At 42.2% G+C, this 20,698-nt stretch overlaps 1 protein-coding gene across 7 annotated transcripts in view; it reads right to left on the bottom strand.

The window, feature by feature from the left end:
• The window catches only part of CACNA1C (calcium voltage-gated channel subunit alpha1 C), a 490,677-nt gene that overhangs the window by 90,518 nt on the left and 379,461 nt on the right, over positions 1-20,698 (bottom strand). For all 7 annotated transcript variants that reach the window (XM_069807710.1, XM_069807711.1, XM_069807713.1 and 4 more), the window contains 7 exons: positions 16,456-16,663; positions 15,500-15,620; positions 13,442-13,556; positions 12,230-12,350; positions 12,033-12,102; positions 4,884-5,016; positions 3,025-3,154 (listed from right to left, as the gene is read on the bottom strand). In XM_069807710.1, coding sequence (XP_069663811.1) covers positions 3,025-3,154; positions 4,884-5,016; positions 12,033-12,102; positions 12,230-12,350; positions 13,442-13,556; positions 15,500-15,620; positions 16,456-16,663 — 898 coding nt within the window. The remainder of the gene's footprint in view (positions 1-3,024; positions 3,155-4,883; positions 5,017-12,032; positions 12,103-12,229; positions 12,351-13,441; positions 13,557-15,499; positions 15,621-16,455; positions 16,664-20,698) is intronic.

The following is a 20,698-nucleotide window of genomic DNA, read 5'->3' as shown; positions in this document are numbered from 1 at the left end:
ACATCATTCCCATGAACTTAGACCAGGTGATGGGGATACTGGTGGCATGCATGGCAGACCACAAAAAGTGTCCCTAGAGTGTCACAGAAGGCAACAGCAAGTCTGGAAGTGTCAAGTGATTTTCAAAGTACATAATTAAGGACAGAAATGTCTTTCACTGCCGATCAATTAACATCCCACAAAAGCAAATGAGAACTTTCTCATTGAATAATGGGACCAGAATTGAACTCTTTGTCTCCAATGTATTCTGCTATCCCAAGCCATTTTAGTGTTATCTACACTACATATGGTGAAAATCAAAAGTATCATGCCCTTGGATTATTGTTTTACCATAACCAAGTTCTAAACTGGAAGGCCAATATATGGAAGCTGAAGAAAACTAACCATTTGTGAAATTTAAACCTTTACTGCTAAAACACTACTAAACATACAGCAGTAAACTGCCCTCTCCCATTCCACAGGTGTTTATTGTATCTCAATGCCTGTACCCTAACTCAGTTTATAGGTGGCTAGATTCTTACAGCTTGGTACGCTATGGGCAGTGGGGTAGCTACTGCAAACTACAGGGTTATTTTAATTTGCGCTCTTTAAGCATGATCCGAATCTGGACTAATCTGCAGACACTGAATGTCAAATGGGGGGATGTATCACTTACTGCTACTGTGTAACTTAAAATTCTTCAGGTCACTGCTCAATTTTTGACCTCAAGTTGTTCTCACTTCTTCAAAGCTGTCTTGGGCTCTATCAATTTTTGCATCATGGAGAATTAAAAAAGGGCCATTTCAGGGATGGACAAATCTCAATTGCATCCTATATTAATTTACACACATTATAACTGGAAATGTCCCCTTGCATTGCTGCCTTGTAGGTCCTGACATTTGGTTATTATATCAATGGAATAATTTTATAATCAATGGGCCAGATTCATGGGTACTCTCAGGCTGTTTTGCATGACACCACCGACATAAAGCAGCCATAAACTTGATTAAAGTGAATGATTAAGCTGTACCTGCAGCTGCTTTACATCACTAGAGCACTGCAAAGCAGCTAGAGCATACTAGTGAATCTGGCCGCAAAGCTGCAGCTAGTAAAGGTGTCCCTTAGAGATGAAATCACATCTAATGAAAATCACTTCTCCACCTGTGCAGGTACTATCATTTATCAGCAGGCATATTTATTATTATCTAAATATGAATTTACTCTAGAATATATTACAATGAATTTGCCAAGGTGCAAACAGGAGAATATTGTGAGCACACAAAGTCTTAGGACCTGCTTGGGCTTTAAGGCTATTTCATCAGACTGGCGATGGACTTCCAAAAACTTGCTGCCTGAGCCCAGTGTGACACAAGAAAGATGCAGCCACTAGCCCGCCTGGACAGAAGCAGTGTCCAAGCCCCTTCACTAGCCCTTGCTGGGCTCTGTGTTCCTGTCTTCCTGCTCTGGGACGGTTTGTGTCAAGAGCAGCACCAGTCTCCATGAGTCCTTGTGCACAGGTTAATGCCTGATTATGTTGTCCCAGAGTGAAGGTAGAGGCAGTTAGTTTGCTTTCAGCTTGCTTGCTTGCTTTCCATCCCAGGCCTCTGTGTGGGCACAGGGCAGGACACAGTCTTACTGTTCTACTGTCAAAGTGTAAAGGCAGACCACATCTGCAACCCAAACATCTTGTCAGTATCCCCTTGTATGATACATTTTAAACATCTGTACCTGCAAAAATTAAACACAGATTTTCATGCAACATCAGTGGCTTCAAATACACAAGACAATGCTTTGCCCCAAGCCTTCAGCTCTTTTATCCAGGACAACCAGCTTTGACTACTTTTTTTTCCTCATTTAGATCTCTCTGCTACAGATTCTGTGGCACCTTCTGTGGCATGTCAGAAGCCCATATGCCAGCTGACATCATGCTGCAGCGCTAATACGTATTGACACATGTTTATCCCTACATGGTGGGCACACTCAGCTGTACACAAGTGGGTCATTGGTGGCACAGGTTTGATTATATTATTTAGTACCCTCCTTCAGGGCAAAATGCAAAGCAGCTCTGAGATAAGCTCAGGAATAAACCTCCATTAACACCTTCTCTATATGCACATATGTGTTTAAATGCATGCTCAGGCCAAGATATTTCAGGGAGGTAGAACACTGAGCATTAAATTAAGGTTTTATTATTAAACAAAAAAAAAATCATCCCACTCTAAGCCTTGCAAGCTCTTCCAGCATAAAGGCACCAAAATGCCACTGCAGACAGCACAGATCAGAAGTCTCACATATGACTGCTGACTCTTCTGATTTCTGCAATGACCCCAGACTAATGGAAGCAACCACTGGCAAAGCTAAGGGAGCACTGAACATTTCATTAAAGGCTAATAAGAATGGTCAGGAAAGAAGGTGAGAATGTATCTCTGTGCTGAATGCCCTCCTTTCCTTCCCCCAGGCTGGTGACAAGAGGAGCACAGCATATTTTCTGAGGGTTATCTCAAATTTAATGATAGCTTTGCAGCTTGCATTCCAACAGTCTGATTCAAACCTTGATTACACCAATTTCCCCCAGAGTGACTGCATCAAACTCAAGAATGTTACTCCTGATTTACACCAGTGTGAACAAAGTAAAAAATCAGGCCCTGGGCTTTTTAGTTCAAAAGAAAGCATGCGGCAGGAGAGCAAATGTTCCAAAGGAAACCTGTAAATACCCCAAATTAGAATTATCTGTATCCCAACCAATGTTTCTACAGCCCACTTCTAATGCCTTAATCCCTGGGAACAATAATTTTGCTTCAGCCTCCTGTCCTTCCTTCCCCTACTCACGCTTCTGAAACGAACTAGAGGCCAAATTCTGCACTGACTCATTTTGCCTGCAAAACCCAATGATTTCACACGCAGCCTACAAAAGGCACAAATTAGGGAAGAGAGTCACTCCCAAAGCCTCTGATGCAGTCTTTTCTGCCTTTCCTGGCTTCAACTCACGATCTGCTTGTACCACACTTTTAATACACAGCGAGGGAAGGAGGATGGGAAGCATACTTGGTTCCTAAAGGAGAGGTGCCGGACGGGGTCCTCAGCTGCCAGGGAGATGCTGCTGAGCAAGATGAAAAATAGGATCAGGTTGGTGAAAATGTTATCATTAACGATTCGATGGCAGTGGACACGAAACCTGCAAGAGAGAGGAGAGGCACAACTTTATCTCTCAGAGAACAGCAAGACCTGGGAAACATTCCCCCCTCCTCTTTTGCCAGCAGGACTGGCCCTGGAGGATTGTTCTGCAGAGCAGCTTCCCTCTGCCCCAGCAACAGGAGAACGATGGGCCCAGGCAGCTGTGCTTGGCCCTGCTGGATGCTGGGCAGCCTCGGCTCTCCATTTCATGCAGCGATGCACACAGCTGCCTGCAAGACTCATGCTCGATGTGTTTGAATGGAGAACAGTCACTCCTTCCTGACAGAGCCCTTTGTGATATAGATATGGTCTGAAACTTATCAACCCCAAATTATATCCCTTGCTTTCATTCACAGAACCATTCGGGAAAGCAGCAGCAGAAGGCTTCAGGGTAGCCAATGTCTTCCTGACCTGGGGCTGGAGTGTCACTGAGCAGGAGCTATGGTGGATCTACCTTGCTAACAGGGCCCAGACCTGACCAAATGGATATAGGGCATGCTGGCATTTGCAAAGGGCTTCTGGGAGGACATCCTGTCATGCAGGGTGTCTGCTAAATGTCAGCCCAACATAAAGTGCTTGGTGCTCTTAGTGGGAAACTAGCAGGTAAAGAAGTAGCAGCCTCCCATCCAACAGCGGTATGCTTACTGGAGACCATTACAGCACCTTCTATACGTTAGCATCAGGATACAAGGAGTTAAACCTCATAACAGTCCTATGCATAATTCTAGAGGCACTTCATTAATCTATTTAGCTCTACTTTTGGCTGTTAAGCCTACGAGCCCCTAATATAGCAATTTTACAGATGACTGCAGAGGTTAATGTACTTCTTCAACAAGTGACAGTGGGTGGGTGGCAAAGCTGGCACTAGAGTCCATGAATCCCAATCATCATCAGTCCCTCCCTGTTGCACATACCCAAGCAGGAGTGGCACAAGCCCTGCTGCGGAAAGACTAGCTTTGAATTCAGCTGTGCCTTTACAACCCTGCCTTACTTCAGGGCTATGTTTGGAGGCCAAGTCTGCAAGGAAGATATTGGGATACACGGTAGTCCACAGGCCACTGGGCAGTCAGCTCATTTCTGCACCTTTGGAAAGATATATTGCCCTCTGTCATAGCTCAGCCCTCCACTTACAGTACTGGTCTCACACATCCGTGTTGCAAAGACAAGTGGGACAATGTGAAGCCACATTGCAGGAGCCCAAGGGAAGAGTGAGAGAGAAGAATTATTCTTCTCAGCCTCCCCCTCAGAGCTATGGACTCTCATCCTCCTCCCCCCTTTTCTTCTATGCTTGTTCTTGATGTGTAGGACTGAGCAGAGATACGTGAACTCCCTACTGGGAGTGGATTTTGAGCAGCCATTAGGATAGAAAGCTCCTACCTCACGCTCAACTGATTGCACGATGGCTTGCTTGCAATTTGGACCTGAATATGTTGGGGAATTCCAATTACTGACTTGCCTCCAAGTCCCTTATTTCTGAAGCTTTCATGATTTGTGTCTTCAATCAACCTTGCAGGTGCCATGAACTCCCATTGAATATTGTCAGGGGGCTCCCTACAGTTGTGCTTTCATGAGGATTTCATGCCAGGGCCTTTAAAAGACAGAGTGGTCAAAGGAGGTCTCTGATATGAACTACTGGAAGGGAGCTCTGCACCACGTAACCTTTGGGGCCCAGTGTGAAAGGGGTACCTGCTCTCCGCCTCCTTGTTCCAGGTAAGCAGTCTCTTAAATACCTGTTGTTAGGACTGAAGATGAAAAAAGCACTGGCATCGGGCATGGGCACAGCCTTTTCCTTGAGGTGCAGCTCAGACATTGGGCGAGGCCGAGGGCCGACAGGCATCTCAGGTTCTTCCTCATCTTCCTCTGCTGCAAGAAACATTTTTGTCTTTTAATGCAAAATAAAACCCATTCTGGAGTGCTGGGGCATTTGTCTCTGTCATAACTAGAGATAAAAACTAAGAATCATTGAAATAGAATGATGAAAGCTTGAAGTTCCTCGTCCAATTGCTTTCTCCAAGGCAGCATCTGCTGCCCGGCGCTCTCCCTGGCAGACATTGATCTAGTCTTTGTGTAAAACCATCAATGCTGGTAAACCCACAATATCCTCAACAACAGCCTCCTCAGATCCTTCACTGTCCCTTCTGCAAAAAAAATTTCTTCTAATGGCTGACTTGAACCTTTCTTGCTATGGTCTAAATCCATTATCTATTTTCCATGGACACAGAAAACAGAGAATTCCCTTCCTCTTGCAGAGGCTATTATATACTTAAGGACCATTATTATGCCTCTGCGAGGATTTCTGGTTCCTAAAGCAAAACAGCAACAGTCTTTCCTGAGGTGCTGTGTTCCCTAGGTCTCTGATCATTCTTGCTGCTTTCCTCCAGATTATCTGTAGGATTAACCTGCAGTTGAGGTTTTAGTGGTGCTGAGGAGAGCTGGATTACTTCTTATATTTTATAATACTATCTTCCTGTTTAAATGTCCTTCATGGGCACTTCTTTTCATTACACTCTGGCATTAGTTTGCCACCAGTTTCTGATTTGCACAAAGCACAAATTATTTATGACAGAATGGCTGCTTAGCCTGTCACTGCCCCCTCTGCATTTGTGCTGCTGACTATTCCCAAGAGTGGCACTTTGACCTCATCCTTATTGAGCTGCATCTTATTTTCTTCAGACCATTCCTCCAATTTATCAAGATCTGTTTTTCTCCTCTTTGTAAGGCTCTCCATGGAGCCACTGCCACATCTGGGATTGTGTCTGGATGAGTGTGCATATGGCACAGAGCAAACATGGAGCATGGGCACCTTGACTTACACCAATCAGAAATTCTTAAAATTGTGTCTTTTCATAATTCAGTGGGGGGAAGATTGAAAGGGCAGGAGCAAGGCTGCAACTCTCGAACCTGATGCCTATGGAGCAGATCTCCAGGCACTGTGCAGATCAGTGAGCACCCTCAAGGAAAAAAATGCAGAGATGGGGACTAAGTGGTATGTGAAAGAGAACCCTCTACCTTTGAGGATTTCTTCTACCTGCTGAAGTCAGATGCTGTTTTGTAAATGACATGACAGTATTTTTCTCTTTTAAAGATCCTAATCTTCTAACTTAACCAGATAGACAGGAAAAAATATTTTTAAGAAGGGAGCCTGACATGTTAGATGCAACTGATTTATCTTCCAGCCAATGCAAAGGAGGAAACTCTAGTTAAAACGTTTATATTAAGTCCATAAAGTGAGATAAATTCCAGGAAGAGCCTGTTCCTTTAGGGTCAGGTACTGTACTTGATCTAGTAATGGACACATCAGAAAGAACAGATGAATCAGCAGAGATCCTAATCTTGATGTCAGAGACAGGAGAAAAGTGGCCTTTTCAAGGCATGCCATTATTGCATGCAAATAGGATTCTTTCTTTACACTTCTAGTAGCAAGAGTTCAGCTCAAATTCACTTGATAGATTTTTGCATAAATGTTTGAGCTGGTACATAGAGTTTGTACTTTTTAAGCCAGTCTATTTTTTAACAGCTCAATTTTATATTGTAATATACTTTATAATACTCTTTCTACAGTCTTTATTAATTAAAGAAACATTCTTTCAGAAATACTTTTGTGCATGGTACTGGTAAAATTAGTTAATGCTCATATTTATTTAATATTAAAATACTTTGCACTGGCATCTTTTATCTACAGATTTCAGAGTGGGCTGACAACGAGCGAAGTAAGCAAACTCTTTTTCTTCTTTAACAGTCCAGAATACCGATGCCCATGATCACATGATATTTGAGAGCTCTTACTTAAAAAGTCTAGTATTCTGAGTACCTGTTCTGTGCCTTCACTTTTTCTTTTAGTCAGAGGAATGCTTAAAAAAACACTTTGAAATGGGTATGGAACAATGCCTCAGGAAAATGGACTCTTAGCAGAAGGATCAGCCCCGTGAATACCATAAAGAACATTGTTCCTCACCTCTTTTTCTTGTGTCTGCCATACAGCAAGAAATATATTAATGATTCTGGCGACCACATACCTTCAGACTAGAAAACACATTCAGTTCCTCAGCCATAGATAAAGAATAATGTTCTAAATATTTTTCATTTAAAGTAGGGTCTAGGGCACAGAAGAAAGGAAATCCTGAGGCGCAAATACACAAAGAATAATATGATTACAGCCTCAGCTCAGGTCACTACCTAAGCTATCTACCTGCATATAGAAACAGTACATTGCACAGTTGCTAGCATTCGAAGAAGCAAAGGTCAACATGGTATTCACAGATGGGCTGGGCAGGACACCAGCTGCAATCCAACACTTGTTCTTTGACTGTTTTCTATATCTAAGGTATTTTAATGTTTAGAAAGTGACCCTTCTAGTCAAGCTTGCCATGAAATCATAAAGAAACATGGCTCAGAGCTGCCAAGTTCAGAACTAGGTTTGAACTCTCCTGAAGTTCAAGGAAATTCAAATCTGGGACTGTCATCTTAAATTATGCTTCATTAGGATAGTGATGTCCTTTGGTTGTGAAGCCAAAAGCACACACAGGCTACAGTGCAGCATCAGTGAGAAATTCAATGAAGAGGATTTTTTTTTTTTTACTGTACAAACACCAGAACTCTTGTGTAAGGACATTGCTTTGCTTCAAGCTCCCATGAATCATCCCAAGCTTTTACCTCCCTCTGACATTCTGAATTCTTCGTCTGTTTCTGTACTAGACTGCAAGACTAGCTCCCTGTCTTCCTATAACAAACATATCATCATAATAATCCTTCTAGTGTACACAAATCTCTGGAAGAACTAGTCTCTCCTTCCAACAAAGAGGATAGGTGATCTGATGAGCTGCAAGTACACAGAGTATTCCTGGGGCTAAAAGCAACACTGTGTAGCAAATAGAGTCAGAAGATATTCTTGAGAAAACTGGTTGAGGCAGTGGAAACAAATAGGAGATTGAGCGCGGTATGTTGAAAGAATAAAGGGAAAACAAATGAAGCCACCATTTCAAGTTGTTTCTGAACACTGGGTTAGGGTGAAGGATGTTTTCAGAGGATGGAATCATACACTGCCATGGAAAGGTCACAGGCATTAACAGCTTAAATCATAAACAGAAAATAAGTAGAACCAGTTGACTGCATCTAAGAAGCATCACTCAAAGCACATCTGAAATGGATCCACATGCAAGTGGGCAAGAAAAGATGTGTTCTCAGATGGGCCCTATATGGCTGCATGGCATCTCCTGTACCACAGCTGCACCGATCAGCAATCGGCAGAAGGATTCTGGACTGGTCAGATGGCCACAAGGCAATTGGGCAGGGCTACATGTGGGGATTGGGAAATTCTTGCTTATTAATGCTGTGGAAACCCTTTGGGCCTTGTTCCCCAAAACTGACTACACAAGGCAGATGTGACATGCCACATCAGCTCAGAGGGCCTTGGTGTTTCTAAGATTTATACAGCAGAATGGAGTAGATGACCACGGTAAATCTGATCTAACAAGGGATTTACAAAACTTTACTGCCTCTGAGCCTTAAGGTCGACTTCCATGAACTCTAAAAGAAGTGGTCAGGTAATTTTGTGAACTGTTAGAGATCAGCTTCACTCTTCACAAAGAATTGATAAACAATTCGGGGAATAGGCCTGTTTAGAAATGGCATCATACAATACCAAATAACCAAAATGCTGTCCCTTTGCATTTCTAATAGGAGACAGGAGAAAACCTGACCATCCATTCAAATTTTAGGTTCTGTTCAAAAGTACGCCAAGCCAGGGATTGGCACCCCAAGGCAGGAGTTAAAAGTGTTTGTACTTAATTTTCTGCACTCTAATCCTATGCACAGCTGCAGATAAAACATCTATGACACAAACTGTAGATGTAGTTTTTGTCAAATAGTTCACATGCCAGACTATTTCTAAGCTATCCACAGAAGGTAACTAAAACACAATTCTATTATCAGTGGGCTTAAATTTGATATACAGGTGACTGTACCTTCACGTGAAAAAAATGTAATGGTCTGCAAATCCAAGCCAGCTGAGAAACAGAAACAGAACTGTATCAAGCTGTTTTAATTTGTTCTTCTGTCTAAAGACTCCCACAAGCCCCTTAGCAACCGGGGATGTGTGTCCAGTAAGTGCCTGTGCCTATAGATGTGCTGGGAAGATTAAAGCCAGAGTGATCTGCTCCAGGCAATGTTAAAACAGTATTGCATGGTGTTGGAACCATACTCTATTCCTGATAAATGGGTTATAAATATTGATGAATACAAGTATAGCAAATGTGGGGATTTTTTGTACTGAACATCAAATGCAATGGACAGTTTTCCTTTTTGCTTGTCTGAAACACTTTGTCCATCTATTTAAAATGAACTATTGTGCCTTTTTTTACCCTATCACACCAACCTATTATCAGACATTTATTAGGAATCATGGAATAGAAGAGAATGTGGTTTATTACCTATTACAGCCTGTTACATAATCACAGAAACGCAGAAGAGCAGAGCAGGAAAGGATCACAAAAGGCCCTCTAGTTCATGCCTCTGCTAAGACAGGATCAACTAATTATTATACCTAAGTATTTTCTGGCAGATGTTTTTCTGACCTGTTCCTAACAACATTCAGTAATGCTGGGCTTCCACAACCATCTTCATGATCTTTTCTAGCCTCACCATTAGAAAATTCTCCCCTGGTGTGAATCTTAAATCTGTTACTTCTTCATAATGGAGATAATAGCCCTCCTACCTGTAACAGGCTTTTATGCATTTGAAGATGTTTCTCCTACCTTTCCTAGCTCAAACGACCAAAATTCTTTGAATCTTAGTTGTTGCTTCCTACTAGCATTGTTTTCACCATGCTCTTCTACACTTCTTCCAGTTCAGCCCCACTTCTAAGCAGAGCACCCAAAATGAGATGTGATATCCCAGCTGAGACCTTATCAATGGTGAACAGAATAAAACAATTGCTTTGCTCTGATTAGCTTTCACTGGCCAGTTAGAAGAAACCCGTAACTGGACTAAAGGGTCATGTTTTCACTGTTTATAAATCTCACTACTTGCTTGCCCTTTGAAAGACAGCAAAATGTTGTTGGCACCTGTCGAGCTTGTGATTACAAGATTCAGATTCTTTTCTCAAGGACTGTTACCTAACTAGCTGTCACCTAAGATCCTTTATTTGTGAGTTGTTTATTCCTGTCTATGTGTAGAGCCTGGCACTTTCAATTTTATTTAGACCATTTATCCAGTTTCTCAAGAGCTCTTTGAATTCTAATGCTGCCCTCCAGCATGCTTCCCGTCCTTCCTAGCTTTATGTCATCTGCAAATGTAATAAGCATATTTCCTCTTCCATCATTCAGGTCATTAACAATGAACTGAACTGAACTCGGGACAGACTCTTGGGTTGTAGAACCTCACTTGGGCCATCACTACTCTCCACATAAAGGGTCTGACCAATTTCTCTCTCAATCATCTAGACTGTGTTTTTCCAGCTGGCTTATGAGAATGTTATAAGAGACAGTCAGAAGCCCTAGCAAAGCTAAAGAATATGACATCTACTTCTTTTCTCCTGTCTACAAGTCTTGTCAGCCCCTTTTAGAAGAAAATAAGGGTAGTTTGACGTGATTTGTTCTTGGCAAATCTATGTTGGCTGCTAGTCATCTCCTTATCTTGCAGTCATATAGTTTGTTTAGTCATTTGTTCCAGCACTTTTCCAAGAATGGAAGTTGAACTGACTAGCTTATAATTCTTCTGCTCGAACCCCACCTCCCATTCAGGATCTCTTGAAGAAAAACTCCTTGAAGTTCTGAGATTTCTTCAACCAATGTTTTAATTATCTGAGGATGAAGTTAATTAGGTCCAACTGACTTGAAAACTAGCCTAACTAATGCTCTAGCTTGTTTTTTTCCAATTCTAGGCTGAGATCTTATGCCTTTAGAGTTATGTTAATAAGTCACACTGTCCTTTTTGATTAGACAAAAGTGCAAAAAGGCATTCAGCACTATGACTTTCATGAGTATCTGTTGTGAGTCTCCTTTGATCACTAAGGACTGAAAAAATAAACTGAAAAAAAAGTCATACATACATTTTCATATACAGAGATTTGTATATGATTTGATTTGGTTCTCTGTAAGGTTCTGTATTTTGAAACACAAAGTCAAATACAGAGCTTTACAGAGAACCAAATCAAATACAACTAATCAGTATAGGGACTGCAAAGGACCAAGTCCACACCTGTGCAAACACAGGCAAGTACATCATCCTGTCCTGTCATGAAAGCATTATGTGTTCAGCATTGTTACGGTTTAATCCCAGCCAGCAACTAAGCACCACGCAGCCACTCACTCACCCCCCCCCCCATCCAGTGGGATGGGGGAGAAAATTGGGAAAAGAAGTAAAACTCCTGGGTTGAGATAAGAACGGTTTAATAGAACAGAAAAGAAGAAACTAATAATGATAATGATAACACTAATAAAATGACAAACAGTAGTAATAAAAGGATTAGAATGTACAAATGATGCGCAGGGCAATTGCTCACCACCCGCCGACCGACACCCAGCCAGTCCCCGAGCGGCGATTCCCCGCCCCCACTTCCCAGTTCCTAAACTAGATGGGACGTCCCATGGTATGGAATACACTGTTGGCCAGTTTGGGTCAGGTGCCCTGGCTGGGCATGAGAAGCTGAAAAATCCTTGACTATAGTCTAAACACTACTGAGCAACAACTGAAAACATCAGTGTTATCAACATTCTTCACATACTGAACTCAAAACATAGCACTGTACCAGCTACTAGGAAGACAGTTAACTCTATCCCAGCTGAAACCAGGACAAGCATACATGCTAACACAATTTGGCTTTATGTGCATTAGCAACTGGAGCTTTGTCAAATCAGGGGTAAGAGGAAGAAAGTATATACCTGGTGCTTCTGTTGTGGGATATGGGCTCTTTTCTTCATTTTCATTGGGCTGATAATCATCCACGTTGATCTGACAGAAATGGAAGGAGAAGCAGCAAAGCCTTTGTCAGACAAGCCAGAGGGTTTTCATTCCCTCAGAAACCCAAGCTGTTCATGCCATCACTGCACAGAGCGTGCTGGCTGGCAGCAGACCTTACCTTGGTAGCAGGCGGGGATTCTCCATCAGCAGTGATTGATTTCAGTTCAATTTTCTCCTCCTTTGTCTCCTCCTCCACGGCTGTTTTTTCCATCTCCTGTTTCTTTTCGGGACTAGCAGTCCTAACAATTTTACAAGTTAAAAAGCAAAGAGTTACAAAGGTGGAAAGCTGTTTCCCTTTCAGGAACTTCATGTAGTACAGCGCACACCGTGAGAACGATCGGCTGGCTGGTACCTCCATTCTGAGTCCAGCTTACATACCAGCGGCTCTACCATGTCCTCATCTGCAGGCAAAGGCAGAGACTCTGCTCTAATTCTGTATACCATCCTTTTATTTTATAGCTTTCTCAATGGCATGTGTTTGTGTGTGTGCATGCGCATGTGGGGGAAGTACGTGCCTGTGCGTTTGTGCACACGAGTATTCTAGATCTGTCAGTAGAGATCTCTTTGTTCACCCAATGAGAAAGGCATGAACCATTTTCAAGCCATATCTTGTGGACTTCTGCTAGGTTGCCTGCAAAGTTTAGCCCCTCGCTGCACTCCCAGAGCCAGGGAAACCTGCTGACTCTCATGCAGGACAAAGCAGAAAGATCTGCACAAGAGATCCCCTCCAAGCAGTCTGGAAGACAGTGAATAGAAATAACCAGTTAAGGAGAGGCTTCCCCGCTGTTGGCAGCTGGTAATGACAGAGAAGCTCTACATCCAGCTCGTGCCTCCTAAGTTTGCAGAAAAAAGAGAAGAACAGCATGTGGCCTCAAAAGAGAAAGAAGCTGCTGAATCTTGTCATGGCAACAATAGTCGGAAAACATGCCTTGTGGTCCAAAGCAATGGGAAGGTAATAGGGAGATTCAAACAGGATTGTAACATTGACACCATATCCCACTCATTCTCTGCTGATGCCCTGAAAGTTCATCAGTCACTCAGACTTCCTTTCCTCTGCTCACATCGTTGCAACTGTGGGGACTCCCAGCTCATGACACCTTCCTGTCCTTTAGTTTGAATTCTTTTACATAAAAAATTACATATACCTAATAATATATATAACTATATTAATCACATATATATAATCTATACACACCTACAGAGGAGTTATGCATATATATTACATATACACACATACTTACTTGCACATATATATGTACATAATGTGTGTAAATATGCTCACAGGAATGCATGCATATGAGTGTAGATAGGTGTATGCAAATCGATTTACCTAGCTAGCTTTTTCCTTTCTTTTTCCTCTTCCTCCTCTTTCTGTGCAGATGTTAAACTCTCAGCATCAGCAAGGTTGTCCACAGCAATGGCCAAAAATACATTCAGCAGGATATCTGTTTGTGTGCTACTTAAAGAAAATGGGCTTTGGAAACTGCAGAACAACATTATACTAAAGGTTTCTTAATTGAAAATTTTTAGCAACTTGTCATCAGATTTCTTGGATTTTCCAAACTTCCATTTCACACAAATGTTCAGGATGTGCATATCCAGCATCTACAAACCTACACCTTCCATCCAAATGGGTAACACATTGTGTGAGGTTTCCAAAATTTCACAGCAGAATGACTGATATAAAACATCTAGGTCCAAACTTATATTTTAGTTTCTGATTTCCCCAAAGGGTCTCACTTTGTGCAACAAATCCCACTGAAGATAAGGGAAGTGCTGAACGCTTTGCATCTTTGACAGCTTAGGTCACTTTTATTAAAGCACTCTTATTTTCAAGAGCCTCATACCATAAGGCACCTGGGCTTTCCAGTTTTGGCCTACTTACTTGAGTTGAACAACCTCATTATAGGTATTCCCACAGACATGAGTGGATTTTATGGACAGCAAACATAGCACTTTCATTAGCATTTCTGAGGCAACCAAAAAGAAATTCATTTAGTCTGGGCACTGAAAGTTGAGCTGACAACTCTGCCATCTCCTAGCAGAGGGTCCATGCATGGCCAGTTGTGCCCATGTAGCTGAAGGGCAAGGAATCACAACTGTTTTCTTGTCTTGCCAGTCAGTGTTCAGACCTCATGTTACAAATCTGAGCATCAGCTTCCTTCATAAATTTCTTGAGAGTGGGTCTTATTCTACCATAATAACTTTTAAGTAAACCTCAGTGCAAGGCTTAATCTAGAAATACAGCCACCCCCCTCCCTGGGCTCCAGGGTCTAATGGCTCCAAAGTCAGCCAGCATGTAGAGCTGGCTCACGTTTTCCTCTGCAGTTCACACGGAGATCCAAATTGTAGCTTTTTTAAGCTGTTAGGCAGACTGCCTGCCTTGACCTTCAGATAAGTGGAATTGCACCATCTCACTTTGAAGAGAGGGCATGGAGGTCAACTGAAATGTCAGATAACAGGGTTTGAGAGATCTGAATTATGAGGAAAGGCTGGAAGAGCTGGGCTGAGACTACAAGGTGGCTTTATAGAAGAATCAATATAAAAAGAAATGTCACCTCTGACATAGGAGGGCCATCTATTAGGGAAGCAGAAACTAAACATGAACAAATTTGGAGCAAACTGAGATATGGAACAGAACCATAGCTCTGTGTTATATGCAAATTCCTGTGAAAAGACACTCACAGCCTAATCATGCAATGTGCTTTGTACCTCCTGGGATATGTACAGTGCCCTCACTTCACCTTGAAGCCAGAGAGAACTGAAGTTACTTAACACCAGCACAGGCTGGAAGATAACAGAGCACACAATCTTCTGTTTGAAGAATACACAAATTGCAGTAACTGAAATGGAACACGGTTCCTGTTAGTTTATACATGAATTAATATATGATCTCACCTAAATCAATTATGTCAAACATATGTTACTGCTATTACAGCATTTGTATATAGCATATTGTAGATTATACATATTTTTTATTCCACATAAGGCTTGCATGAAAGCACATGGAATATGTTACTGAAAAGGCAATTAAAGCAAAAATATGCAGTAAGTACAGTAGGTACACACAGAGATTGATTTCTGGAGAAGGCAGGAAAGAAAAACCTATGAGAGAATTAAGGGGAATGTAAAATAAAACCACTAAACATGTAAAGATACTAAATAAAAGCTAGCATGTGGAACTGGCAAGTAGCTGGCTCTCACAACTGTTTATATACCTTAGCACTAGCTAAAATTAAATAAACTTGTTTAACTTTTGGAAGTGCAAAGCCAAAATTCAGACCTAGGGAGAAGGTAAAATTGTAAGGTACATTCTGACATAACAAAGTAGTAAAGGGTGGCTTTAAATTCAGCCCCAATTGGAGAAAAGAGTAGCATCAAAGGATACAGTTTCCACAGATGAAGAGGATGATGAAGTAAATACAGACCAACATTCCTGGAAAAGAGGGGCCGCCATAAGCCATGATCCCATCATACATCACCGAATTCCAGTCCTCCCCAGTCAGGATCTAAATGACACATTCCCACCAATAAGGGATACAGTGTTAGACCACACAGAGAATTTGAACACCCCATTAACACAAAGATATCTACTGTCCTAGAGAACACCCCCTCCCCCAGGATGTCCGGAGACTCTGGCTGTGTCCATCTAGAAAATGAAAAAAAAAAACCAACCAAACCCCCCAAAACCCCCCAGAACAAGGAGAATGCAAAGAGGGCCTGTGCTCAAAGTGTAAAAAAACCCCAGATGTCCCCTTGAAGATGATGGCTGAAGCCAAATGGCTCTCCCAGACAACTCTGTTCAAGTCTCCCCACCTCTCCCAGTCATTTCCCTCCCACATGTTTGTTGTTTCAGACAAGCTGCATGACCTATAGCACTGAAGACAGCCCTCAGCACAGCCCTCCCTGCCACTTCCCTTCACCTTGCACATGAAATCATGATCCTGATGCTCTTGGTTGATCACTTCCCAAACTGCAGTCAGCTTAAAGGCCATTTGATTAATTCTCTGGTGCCGCGAGCAGATATTTGTTCCCCAGTAGCGTGGGAGGGGGAAGGACAGCTGCAGCATTGGGGTTTGGCATGCAGGTGCTGCCCTGGGACATGGCAATGGCCATTCTCTTGTCCTACCCTGCTAAGACCTGGTGGCTTTAGCTTTGGTTCCCCACTTTGGAGGGAATACTCCTGTGCTGGCAGCACAGTGTGGCACCTTGCTCCTGACGCTGTCAGCCTGATGTCCAGTCTTGGGACTGTCAGGCTGCAGGGGAAGGGTGCAGGACCTGCTCTCTGTCTCACCCCGTGTAAACACAGTGTGTTGGCCCCATTGGGATCACTCTTGCTCTTACCTGAAACACAGTGAGGAGGGACTGGGGGAAGTTGTCGAATGTACTCCTCCTGGTCTGCATCTCATCGAAGTTAAACTTGCCCCCAAAGAGCTGCATCCCCAGGAGTGAGAAGATGATAATGAAGAGGAAGAGAAGCAGCAACAGGGAGGCAATGGAGCGCACTGAATTCAGGAGTGAAGCCACAAGGTTACTCAGGGAGTTCCAGTATCTGGGAGAGAAAATAGAGACAGTTAAATTTCCTTCAATCCAAGACAGGTGCTCATGGACTGCACAGGATATTGGCTCCGGCTGCCTTCTGCGTATAAGCAGGCATTTCCAGACACCCTGTTAAGCAGTGAATCATTGATGTGCTTCCCTAAGATAATGAGACCTACTGCAGCTAATGAGTAATTTTACTACCACACGTGTACATACACAATTCCCTCCACCCCCCACCCCATATGCACACCCAGAAGATTATTGCAGCAGTCTCCATCTAAGGCTCTGCAAATCTTCTATCAATATACGGTGATTAGTTCTTGCTGCTTCAGTGAGTTACATTCTAACCAACCTCATTACAACACTCACAGATGTTATGGCAGCCAGAATACCTCACTCCAGAGAATGGCCTGTAATAACTAACAAGAGCAGATGGGGAAACAGTTTGGATGCAAATACAAACTTGTCCAAAATCTGGTGTGTGTGAGTATGTGCTTGGGCTCACTCACAGATAGAGGTTGCTAAGCTTTCTGGAATTGAAAGAAATGAGAAAGATATTAAAGGTCATTTTACATGGACCCTAAAAGAAGCTCCAGATCTACATCCATAAAGTCCAGAGTTTCTTTTGCTCTTGGAAGAGCACATCATCACTGCTTTTTTTTTTTTTTTGCTATCAAACTCACTATACTTCCTCAAGTAGGCTACAGAACATTTTGGAAGGGCTTCATTCAAGAGAGAGGATAGCTAAGACCTGTTCTTCCAGAGTATTCAGGCTTGTGCTCATATCAGACTGATGTATGATGCACAGAAAGGATCTTCTTGCCCTTGTGGTCCCACTTTAGGGTTCAAAGATGTGAGCAGCATACTCTGCTGCAGCGTGTCAGTTTGCTTGCATTCTTTGCCAGCCTGTAGAGTAGCCACGTGTTGGAAAAAGGCTTCAGAAAAAATTGCTAAAGAATCCACCACATCACCCATAAAGCAGCTCCCACTTTGGCCTTGCATCTGCTTGACCGCTCCTAGTCTACGGCTTAGCTGGTCATGACCACTTCTCTTTTGTGCAGTTTTGAGTCTGACAGAGCTTTCAGACTGGGCTGAAGATTAGCTGTCATCTTCCAATCACTTCATTTTGAATGCACATTACTAGCAAGCTTCAACAGCCGTCACAGGTCAGCAAGCCAGTAATGTTTGCCTGTGATCTCTAAGTCTTCCTTCTAGCATCATCTCTTGTGGCCTACCACCATGCTTTGAGGTTCCACCATGGCCAACATTCTCCACTCCCTTCTCCCAAAGCCCATAACATTGAACCTTTCTTTCCTTAGAGGACTCTGAGTTTCCAGCCATGTTTTCCTTGGAGACAAAAGTTCCACTTGAGAGGGATGGCAGACATGTCTAGTGCTCTCACTCTTTTGAGGAAGCCTGATCCTTCAACGCACAATTTTTTTCTGAAGGTAGTGTAGTCATTAGAGACAAGGGTTCTTAAAATCCCAGTTAATTTAATATTTTTAAAGTGTCAGTGTGAAAAGAAGACTTTTCTTGTCCCATGGAAGACAGGAATGTTTGAGCAGCCCAATCGCTTTATGAAGGTTAGCAATCTGATCTGCAGAGGGACACTGCCATGTCCTCTGAAGTTCAGCAACTGGTTCATCTCCAAGGGCTGAGCTTCAAAGAGAACTGTGATGTTTTCCCTCCAGCCCAGCTTCAGCACTTCAGAGAAAACTAGAATGCTTTAAAGTTTAACTGCAATTAAAGACATGAGCAATGAAAAACTACAGAGCAAAGGTAAGGGCATGGAAACTGTGGGCTCAGTGCCACCAAATACCCGCACTGAATGTGCAATGTAACAGCTCACTGTATTTGCGTTTATGCTTACAGCTCACATACTTTCACACTTTGGTAGGAAGGGAAAGTGACACAGGAAAAGGGAAAAATCCATTTCTGATGAAACTCAGAAACTAACTGACTTTAGCATTCTTAAACCAGAAACTGATGGGGTCCAGTATCTCTCTAAGTCTTCCAATGTCAGCCAGGACACACATCTTCTAGGTCTTTCTAGGAGTGCCCTTAAAAGGCATAAAGTGAAGCTGTTACACACCTGAATAGTCTCAGTGACTTTAAGCTTAAATGCCTTGCTATCTCAGAGAGCAACTGCACAGGCTTTCATCAGCCCTGCATTTCTTACAAATGGCTCAGTACCCGAGATTCAGTTTCTTACGTAACTATGAAACTTAAAGCAATTAACTGAGATGACATGGTGATAAGATCAGTGCTGTTTTATCTATGTACTGAGTGCTAGCTAGAAATACAGCACCATTAGAAAAGTAAACAAACCAATCAGGGGGGAAAAAAAGAGAAAAAGGAAAAGGGAGAGGATAAGGAAGGCTTGACTTGACTAGGATGTGAAAATAACAATTGTCTTATCTTAGCGTCCTAGAAGCCTGACCTGAGGTTACCGTCTGCCACATTAGGTGGTTGCAGAACTAACATGAACACCCCCTCAAAATGAGATCTGGGGTTACTCAATGAAACATAAGGCTTTTACGTCAGGAACGGTTGAAGCCCAGACAAAGAAAAAGTCTCTCACTACTTCATCCTCTTTGGTTAATATACTACAAAGAAAAAACAGTTACAATGAATGTCACGGCACTGCTGGATGGAATCAGAGATTTTGGACCAGGCAGCATATAATGGGAGGTACAAGAGAAGCACTACTGCTGCCTCAGACTTATAGGGAAAGGAATGTGCTTCTTAACATCTCCCACTTGCAGATCTCAGACCCTTGAGGATGCTAGTGAATGAGGTACTGCAAAACCTCAGTGAGCAGGATGTGATTATGATCCCTGCTTCAAAATGGAGGAATGATGCAGAGAAGTTAAATGGTTTGTTCAACATCTCACACAAAATCACTTGCAGAACTGGATTAGAACTTAATGAGTTCTTTTGTTCTCTTCCCTCTCCTCTCCATTGCCTTCCACTATGTCTTTATGGTACTGGCAATCACAGATGCAGAGCTTAAAACAGTAGCAACAGCTGGCAGTCTCATTGTAGGAAAGCTTCCCACACTGTTCATCCAATGTAAAACCACTTTGAAAGCAGGTACAAAAAAAAAAAGGTGCCCTGTCTCTCCTCCCTACAGTTAACAGTGATTTATCTAGTGGCAGGATTAGGTATAAAGTATCAAATTTCAGTACGCTGCTGCAAATAGATTGATTCATTTTTTAAGTATAAAGGACTAAATATAGGGATTTATAAAGCAGTAAAGGACTGTTTATAAAGAGAAAATAATTTGTTTTCTCATAGCAAAGGGAGACTTTCTGCACAGCCCTGTAAAAATTAGGGAGAATAAAACAAACAGATTATATTGTCTGCTTGTCTAATGTACAAGACTAAATGATTCTGAAGAGTATTTATAATTTTGGAAGGAATGTTTGCTCTTGAAATTCTAAATGTGGTTTCTAAAATGATGCATTGTTCATCTGATGGTGTCTTTATTTGTTTCTATTAGATTAGGGAGCTGCATTTGTGTTTTTCCTAGAAGTGTATCATCTTGACGCACCCAGAATTTGTTTGTGCTTGGTGTTTACCATGGAAAATCCATATAAATATATAAAGATTATCTACTGATATACTCTCACCAGAGTAATTCTCCTGCTTTGTGCCTTTTTAATGCCCTTGATTATCCCTATTTTCATGCCCACTGTATGTCCCCATGTCACTGCTCTTGAATATATGTTTGACATAAAACATTATACTATTGTCCCTCCTACCCTTCCCATCTTTCTAGGATTGTATCCTTCTGTAATATCATTGCACTCAGGTGGTGTATTCCAACAGTATTGATAATGTCGTCAATAAATCATCACTGTATTTAGAGCTGAGTGAATAATGGAAAAATTTGTATTTTACTGGAGAACATCAGAGGTAAAAGTTTTGCTTTAATTCCAGAATATTCTCTCCTGTAGTAAGACATGAGCGGGCCTAAAATACTGCTTTGGAGGCTTGTGCTAGGGCCTTCCACATGAGGGTGAACTTCACCCACGGAGGGGAA

The sequence above is a fragment of the Haliaeetus albicilla genome, chromosome 19 (assembly GCF_947461875.1).
Source record: "Haliaeetus albicilla chromosome 19, bHalAlb1.1, whole genome shotgun sequence".
Lineage (NCBI taxonomy): Eukaryota > Metazoa > Chordata > Aves > Accipitriformes > Accipitridae > Haliaeetus > Haliaeetus albicilla.
Note: the sequence above shows the minus strand (reverse complement) of the source record. Positions and strands in the feature narration are given on the sequence as shown.